Source organism: Sus scrofa, chromosome 2 (genome assembly GCF_000003025.6).
Source record: "Sus scrofa isolate TJ Tabasco breed Duroc chromosome 2, Sscrofa11.1, whole genome shotgun sequence".
Classification (NCBI taxonomy): domain Eukaryota; kingdom Metazoa; phylum Chordata; class Mammalia; order Artiodactyla; family Suidae; genus Sus; species Sus scrofa.
The window spans coordinates 5185345-5193902 of record NC_010444.4 but is presented as its reverse complement, the minus strand read 5'-3'; the positions used below and the strand labels follow the sequence as shown (position 1 = coordinate 5193902).

Sequence of the window (8558 nt, the reverse complement as noted above, 5' to 3'; positions counted from 1 at the left end):
GAGCTTCAGTTTCCTCAGCTATAACTGAGACCACCGACCACCTCCAGGGCTGCAGAGAGGGTACACTGAAATTGAGCCAACAGGTGTCAAGTGCCCTTACGGAGTAGGAGCTCCGAGACCAAGTCCCCTGAGCTCTGTCGCATCTATTGGAGACCCAGGTTCCCCGCCTAGCCACACAGTCTGGCCTTCCCGGAACCCACCCATGCGCGTGTCGGGGGCAGCTTCACCAGCCCGAACGAACCAGCGCGGAGGGGCACGTCAGCCTGGGTTCCTGCCCTAACTCCGGCAGGTTCTGTTGCAATGACTTGCAGTTAAGTCACTTCCCTCTGTCGCAGCTGTGAACCTGCTCATCGGGGCCTGCTCACCTCCACCCTGAGGACCTGCTGTGGGCCTCCTGGCGTAGTTCTGAGCCTGATATCCCCTGGAGCTTCATGTGTCCCTTAGCGATTCCCCAGAGTGGAAGCGCCAGGGCCAGCTGACAAGGAGAAACAACTGTGGGGTGCCCCTCCCTTGAGACCACTGTGTCTGGTCCCCTCCGAGACCCGGGTCCCCAGGCCTGCCTCGCTAGGTCCCGTGTCTGTTGGGCAATAGAACCCGGGCCCAGCTCCGGCAACCTAACCTGCCGGAGCAGGGAGGACAGGGGCAGGGGCGCCTCTTGGCCCAGAGCAGAGCTCAAGTGACCCAAGTGGGCGGAGCAGGGAGGACCGGGGCAGGGGTGCCTCCTGGGAGGAGGGACCGACCCGAGTGACCAGGGCAGCGTGAGCGGCCCCTTTGCTAGCCGGCTCCGCACCTGCGCCCCGCCCTCGACGTGTTTTGGGGGCGGGGCGAGGCGGGCCGAACCGGTCGAGCTGCGAAAGGAGGGGCGGTGGCCACTCGGGGCGGGCTCCGCCGGCAGGCCTCGGCGGGTGTCTGGCCCTTTAAGGGCCGCCCCCGAGGAGGTGCCAGGCCCTGGTGGCTCCGGACTTTCCTTCCTGGTCCTGTGGGGCAGGGACTGTCCGTGGGGCTGAGGGAGGGCGCGGCGCCCGGTGCCGGCCCAGGTGTCCCCGGCCTGGCCTCATGGCCCTGGTCACAGTAAGCCGCTCGCCTCCGGCCAGCGGCCACTCCACGCCTGTGGGGCCCACGGTGAGTCTGACTTTGCTGTGGTGCTGCCCACGCAGTCGGCTGCCAGTGGGCCTGGGGGAGTGCGTGCTGCCCATGGGCAGACCCTCCTCAAGCTTGGGCGTGGGTGGAGGGGGCCTTCAAGTCTCAGGCTGGACGGGTTTGGGGGGATCTTGAGGCTCCCAGGATCTCAGACCACAGCAGGGTTCGGAGCCCTGAGCGCCAGCCCAGGCTGCGGAGGCCCTACCCCCTTCCCAGGCCCAGATCTGGGCCAAACCTCCAGCAGCCACCCCCCCATCTTAACTCTGGCTGCCAACCTGGATCAGGGCCCGGGCTCCCCCAGTGCCTCCATGTGGAGAGTGGACTGGCGTGGGAAAGGGATCTGACACCTTTTCTGGGACTGGGGGCTGGCGATTCTTACACCCCCAGCCTAGCAATCCTTGAGTGGGGGGAGGAGGGGAGGGGGGGAGAGTCCTTCCTTCCCCGCATTTGACTGGCCCCGGGGGCTGCTTTCTCAGCAGGACCAGGCCTCCCAGCGCAGAAGCCGGCTCCAACGAAGGTGAGCAGCTGCCCCCAAGACAGGCGCCTCCATCCAGTGGCCACTTTTGGCCACTGCCATCCTGGGAGATTTGCAGCCAAAGCCAGCCACTTAATATGTGGGGCAGTAAGGCCAGCGGGCACGGCTGGTGGGCACGGATGGCTGCCTTTCCTTTCCTCTTCCCCGTGGTCAGTTCCGGCTCCTTCACCCACTGTCCCAGACCTGGCTCTGGCTGGTGGTCACGAGCCAAAGAACAGGATGGGAGAGCAGGGCCTGAGGCCCTCCGGGTCCCCGCCAAGTTCACAGTATCTCCTGAGTTAGGCAGGTGGGAAGGCAAAGGGAGCAACCTCTGTCCCTCCTTAGCCAAGAGGAAATGGGCTGGAGGCTTAAGAGCCTCTGAGGCGGTGGTTCCTGAAGTGCTGTGGCAGCATTCCTAGGAACCGGCTAGAAATGCACATTCTCGGGCCTCGGCTTGCGAGCCCCTGACTCTCTGGGGGTGGAGTCCAACACCTGTTCGAAGGAGCCCTCCCGGCAACCCTGACGGGCTCTGACGGTTTCCCCGTCCCCCCGCCAGGCAGAGCTTTGCAGTACTCCGTGGGGCTGTCCTGGGACTACAGGACGGAGGAGATGGTGAGGACGCAGCCCAGGCCAGCCCTGAGCCAGTGGAGGAACCCCCGAGTGACGAGCAGCCCCGCGGGGACCAGACAGATGACGGCCGTGGGCCCCCGAGTCCCGGGAAGCAGGAGCAGAGTCAGCACCTGCATCTCATGGTGGAGCTGCTGAGGCCGCAGGACGACATCCGCCTGGTGAGGGGCCCGCCAGAGCCCCTGGCCTCTGAAAGGGGAGGGAGCTCCCTCTGAAAGGGGAGGGAGCTGGAGGAGAGGGTGGAATGGAGCCAGTGTGTGAGTCTATTTGGGGAGCAGTGGTGTGAGGGCAGGGGGCGCCCAAACCCCAGTGACTCTGCAGTTTCAACTAGAGTTGAGGTTTTTTTGGTTTTTTTTAATGGCCACGCCCACAGCATATGGAAGTTTCTGAGCCAGGGATGGAACCTGCATGGCCACAGAGACAATGCCAGATCTTTAGCCTGCTATGCCACAGCGGGAACTCCCTCAAGGTGTTTTAACAGGGCAAGATTGTGTCTCTGGCGGGCTGGGAAGGATGGGGAGGTGTGTCCCGTGTGAGCCTGTAGACGCCAGATTAGGTCCAAGAGCTGGGAATGGCCCAGAGGTGGTTTCTGAACAACCAGCACAGGACCTTCTTGACTGTGTGACGGGGCTGGTGCTGGAGGGGCCCGGGGGCGGCTGGGACACAGTTCCCAGCTGCCTGTGGAACATCTCGCTGTCGGCAGCAGAATGGGAAAAACCGATGCTAATCTTTCGTCGAGCAGAATTTATTCTGCAGAAACACCATCCTCTGTTGTGAGATTGTGTCCCGAATATTTTCTTTGGTGAGAAACTTTTTTGGAATCATAATGGCAAGTGGAAAGGTGTGTTTTAAACCTCCTTCCCAGCCAGAAGCAAAAAAAATGGACACTCTGTCATGCCCGTTCTGGTTTTTTCTGCACACGTCCTCTTTGAGAAAAATCTTTTTAAACCTTTTATTGGACCATGAAATCCTGAAGTTAGGAACCGCTAGATGGTAACACTGATCTGGCATCTGGGAAGAGAGGGATGGGTATAGAGGGAGCAGGTGGCAGGTCTGTTCCAGGCCTGGATGGGTGTCAAGTGGCGGGAGGGGGAGCAGCGTCCGCTGGGCCACTGTGACCCCCGGGGCGTGTCCCTTCCCGTCTTCTCCAGGCAGCCCAGCTGGAGGCCGCCCGGCCTCCCCGGCTCCGCTACCTCCTGGTAGTTTCCACAAGAGAACGTCTGAGCCAGGATGAGACCATCCTTCTGGGGGTGGACTTTCCTGACAGCAGGTGGGAGCAGGGAGAGGAAGGGAGGCGGGCAAGGGGGCGCGGGCCGGAGGACAACGGCTTTCCTCTGCCCCTGCCAGCTCCCCCAGCTGCACCCTAGGCCTGGTCCTGCCGCTCTGGAGTGACACCCAGGTGTACCTGGATGGAGATGGGTAAGAGGTGGCAGCTGGAGGGACTGGAAAGGAGACAGCGGGGTGGGGGGGGCGAGGGGGCAGTAACCAAGTGCTGTGCATGTCGGGGTGGGCGGGGGCAGGGGACCCACTGCAGAACTCCGGGCTGGGCCTGCCGGCGGCGCTACCCAAGAGTCACTGTGTGATCCTGGGCAAGTCACCTAAGTTCTCTGGGCCTCAGTTGCCCCGTGTCTGGCAAAAGGGGCTTATTTTGAAGCTCAAATGATGTGCACATGTTCTGAGGCCCACACTTAGGAGGCGCCTAGTGAGCAGGCCTCCCCGGGACCCTGTCCCAGAGCCGGGAGCTGGGCTCCACCCCCTCCTGGTCTCGCGCAGGGGCTTCAGCGTGACATCTGGTGGGCAGAGTCGAATCTTCAAGCCAATCTCCATCCAGACCATGTGGTAAGGGCTGGGGCTCCACACGGCCGCAGGCTCTGGGTAGGGGAGGCAGGAGGACAGAGTCACAGCCTCTCCTCTGTCCCAGGGCCACGCTCCAGGTGTTGCACCAGGCCTGTGAGGCGGCTCTAGGTAGTGGTCTTGTGCCAGGGGGCAGTGCCCTCACCTGGGCCAGCCACTACCAGGACAGACTGAGCTCTGACCAGGGCTGCCTCAACGAGTGGATGGCCATGGCCGACCTGGAGTCTCTGCGGCCTCCAAGCCTGGAGGCCGGCCGGTCAGTACAAGGAGGGGAGGAGACGGGGGTGCATGGAGTGGGGAAGCCACCCTGACGGATGGGCTCCGTTCCCAGGCCCTCAGAACAGGAGCAGATGGAGCAGGCGATCCGGGCTGAGCTGTGGGAGGTGCTGGAGTCCAGTGACCTGGAGAGCATCACTTCCAAAGAGGTGGGCAGGGCGCCGGGGACCCGGGAGGGAGCTGGGCCCTTCCCCTCCTAGGGGCCTTCCAGCTTTAGCCTCCTTCCTGGCCTCAGCTCCTCTGCCTGGAGGCGACAGACTGTTGTCCCCAGGCCCCACAGGGCAGGGTGGGCACCGGGAACCTCGCAGGGCAGCCCAGCCTCGCCCCACCTGCCATCCGCAGATCCGCCAGGCCCTGGAGCTGCGCCTGGGACGCCCTCTCCAGCAGTACCGCGACTTCATCGACAACCAGATGCTGCTGCTCATGGCCCAGCAAGACCGGGCCACCCGCATCTTCCCCCACCTCTACCTGGTGAGCTGCGGGGCCGAGGGGTGGGAGAGGCGGGCTGCTGCAGCGGGAGGCCAGTGATGCCATCTCTCTGTTCAAGGGCTCCGAGTGGAACGCGGCGAACCTGGAGGAGCTGCAGAGGAACAGGTGGGTTCCGAGCCCCCCCAGGACCGGCCACCCTCTGTCTGCCCTCTTTGCTTGGCCTCCCCCAACGGGAAGCCTGGCCAGAAGCTCTCAGACCCTCCTCAGCAGCAGCCAGCTCTGCGTCCGGCTCTGGCAGGTTCAGGAAGAGCAGCTACCTTGCTGGTTGGCTGGCGGCTCCCTAGGTCCCCTTTCCCTCCCCGCTGCGGCCCCCGCCAGGTTGTAAAGCAGAAAAGCCCCCCTGCCAGACCAGGTCTCAGGGAGAAGGAAGGGCCCCTCTCCCAGGGGGCCCCTGGCTGCCTGCTCGTCGCAGTTCCTGTCATTTGTCCGCCGTGGGCCTCTTTGCCGCACGCAGATCCACCCCATTCAGCTGAGCTCAGAAGCCCTTCTCTGGGAGGCCTGAGAGTGACGGAAGGGCTCCTGTTGGGGGCGGCCGGCGGCTCCCTGGAAGCGGGCGGGGGACCAGGCCAGCGGGGCGAACCGATTTGCCCAAGGGTCCCAGTCGTCCCCTCCTCCCGCTGTAACTGCGCCGCTCGCTCCCACCCGACCCTCAGAACCAAGAGAACTAAGCAGCCACCCCCAGGGGGTGCGGGCCCCGTCAGCCCGGCCTCGTACCCCGTGCTGCAGGGTGAGCCACATCCTGAACATGGCCCGGGAGATCGACAACTTCTACCCCGAGCGCTTCACCTACCACAACGTGCGCCTCTGGGATGAAGAGTCGGCCCAGCTGCTGCCCCACTGGAAGGAGACGCACCGCTTCGTGGAGGCCGCGAGGTCGGCCGCTGCCCGCCCTCCCCCACGGCCCCCTCCCGCCCCCTGCACAGCGGGGGGCCGGGGAGGGGGCCGCTGACCCTGTCCCGCCGCCTCCACAGGGCGCAGGGCACCCGGGTGCTGGTGCACTGCAAGATGGGCGTCAGCCGCTCGGCCGCCACGGTGGTGGCTTATGCCATGAAGCAGTACGGCTGGAGCCTGGAGCAGGCTCTGCGCCACGTGCAGGAGCTCCGGCCCATCGCCCGCCCCAACCCCGGCTTCCTGCGCCAGCTGCAGACCTACCAGGGCATCCTGACCGCCAGGCAGGGCGCGGGAACCAGGGGAAGGGCGGTGGGGGTGGGGGCTGGGGGTGGCGGCCGGGGGTCCCTCGAAGCTGACTCAGGGTCACCTCCTCACAGCCGGCAGAGCCATGTCTGGGAGCAGAAAGCGGGCGGGGCCTCCCCGGAGGAGCCGCTGGCCCCCGAGATCTCGACACCCCTCCCGCCTCTTCCGCCAGAACCAGAGGGCAGTGGGGAGGTGAAGGTTGTGGGGCCGGAAGAGAGCCAGGCAGCCCCAAAGGAAGAGCCGGGGCCGCGGCCCCGAATCAACCTCCGTGGGGTTATGAGGTCCATCAGCCTCCTGGAGCCCCCCTCGGAGCTGGAAGGCACCTCAGGGGCCGGTGACCTCCCAGAGGTGAGGCTGGGGTAAGGAAGGAGCCCAGGGTGGGGGCTATGGGGGCGGATGGAGGCAGCGCAGGCCTGGGGCTCCACTTGGGCCTGAGCAGGGGGGACCCCTCCCTGGGCAGCTTCGTCCCCTCAGAGTAGCCGAGGAGACCCAGTGAGCAGTCCTGGGCCAGGGCCACCTGGTGGGCTCCGTGGCAGTTGGTGGCTGCAGGCAGCTCTCGGCCTCATGCAAGGACTTGCTTCCTGAGGGGCAGAGCTGCCCAGCTTGGACCGAGCATCCTCCCCAGGCCGGGAGCTGCACAACCAACTGGTCACCCTAGATGGATGCGGATAAGGTGCTCTCTGCCCCCTCCCAAATCCGAGGGGCCGCCCATCCAAGACTGGGTGCAGAGGGGTCAGAGCGCTCACACAGCCCAAGTTCCGGCAGGGGAGCTGGGCACTGTTTCTGGGCTAAGTGCTGCAGGGCACAAGTCTAAGACCAGAAGCTGGCCTCAGCCTTGGGAAGCCAGGCTCCCGTGTGACCAAGACGACTGACCTGGAGGCAGGAGAGCTCATCTCTCAGTGGGTGGGAACACTTGGGAGAGGCTTCCTGGAGGAGGTGGCACGGGGGGCGGAAGAATGGGTTGGATAGATGGTTGATGGGGTGTAGTTGTTCCTAAAAGCAGGGTGTCCTCACTGGGCACCCAGCTCAGGGCCCTGCCCCTGGAAGCTGTTTCACCTGTGGCTCACAGGCCTGACCGCACAAGGCAGTGGGGGCAGGAGGCAGAGGAGAGGGCCTTGAGGCCTTGGCAGGTGCAGGGGAGCTAGGGAGGGCCTCTAGGGGCCAGACAGCCGAGGGCTGGGGAGCAGGGGCTGTGGGGCTGGAGTGCTGTCTGCCCTCCTGGGGAAATCTGCCCTGTGAGTAGCTCAGTTTTTCAGTGGTCACTCAACAAACGTTCTGCACCTGTGCTCTTCTAGGCTGTGCTCCATGCCCTGCCCTGGAAAGGCTTCCCCCTGACTCTTCTTTACACTCTCACCCTTCCAGGTTTTCTCTTCAAAAGAGTCTTCGGATGAAGACTCTCCACAGCCCTTCTCTCAGCTCTCAGGCGCCCCCGGAGGCAGACGGGTCCGCAAGGGGTCCTGGCCGGCCCTGCAGTCCCGCCAGTCCGTGGTCGCCCTCAACAGCGCTGCCCTCGTGGCCAGCCGGACCCAGGCCTTCCAGGAGCAGGGCGAGGCTGGCTGTGCCTCGGTGCGCAGGCACCAGAAGGTGGTGAGGCAGGCGAGTGTGGACGGCAGCGAGGAGGAGGAGGAGGAGGAGGAGGAGGGCGAGGCCCTCGCACACGCCCCATAGACACAGACAGAGGTGCCCAAACACAGCTCCTGGGACGGGCACCCCTCCACGCCGTCAGCCTGTCCACACTCCTCTTAGCTCCTCCCAGGACGCCCCACGCTCCCGTCTCTGCAGCATCGGCACCTACAGCCTTAAGTCTCAGACTCATGTCCCCTGTCCAAGGGCTCACATTTTCTCTACTTTTGGGGATGTGGCAGAGATTGAAGGTGCCTTTGGGGGCAACGACCAGCTTCCTGCCCACTGCGGCCTGAAGCACTTCCTCGCAGCCACGGAACACAGCACAGGGTTCCCTAGTGTGGACAGGCTCGGGCGCCCTCCCTCCCCCAGTCCTCTGCCTCATCCCCCCATTTCATTCCTGGGGCCTCGAAGGCCAGAGAACCAGAGGCCCCCAAAGGCCAAGAGTAACCTCAGTCCTCAGTCCCCAGGCCCCTCTGATGGGGCTGGCAGGTCGGCCCCCCCACACGCCCTCTAAGCAGCCTGAGTCTTCGACTGCTGCCCCCAGCACCCCCGCCGGCACTGCACTGGGCCACAGGGCACTACGCCAAAGAGAGTCTTCTTTTTGTGCTTCATGGCCTCTGGCCAGTTTTTCAGTCTTAATAGTATCTGGCTTTGTACTTAGAAATAAAAAACATGTTCATCTTATTGTCAATTTTATGATAAAGCCTGTCAGTCTGGCCTTTCTCTGCGACACAAGGAGGCTGGCCTCTCCTTACCCCTGCCAGTCTCCTCCTAGCTCCCAGGTAGCTCGTGACAGGCCCTCGCGGGGAGTGGTGTGTCGGGGGTGGGGTGGGAGGAA

At 64.3% G+C, this 8558-nt stretch overlaps 1 protein-coding gene across 2 annotated transcripts; it reads left to right on the top strand.

Annotated features, from left to right (window-relative positions):
- On the top strand, window positions 28-8423 carry SSH3 (slingshot protein phosphatase 3). Of its 2 annotated transcripts, none has more exons than XM_003122473.4 (14): window positions 28-1122; window positions 1620-1657; window positions 2211-2442; window positions 3433-3551; window positions 3629-3700; window positions 4055-4120; window positions 4203-4391; window positions 4467-4560; window positions 4754-4882; window positions 4959-5005; window positions 5627-5773; window positions 5872-6072; window positions 6169-6442; window positions 7457-8423. In XM_003122473.4, exons 1-14 carry the CDS (start codon window positions 1057-1059, stop codon window positions 7760-7762), a joined length of 1980 nt encoding a protein of 659 aa, XP_003122521.1. In that variant the 5' UTR covers window positions 28-1056; the 3' UTR covers window positions 7763-8423. The 2 variants fall into 2 exon arrangements, with proteins under 2 accessions (XP_003122521.1, XP_005660695.1); XM_005660638.3 differs by having other exon boundaries at window positions 1617-1657.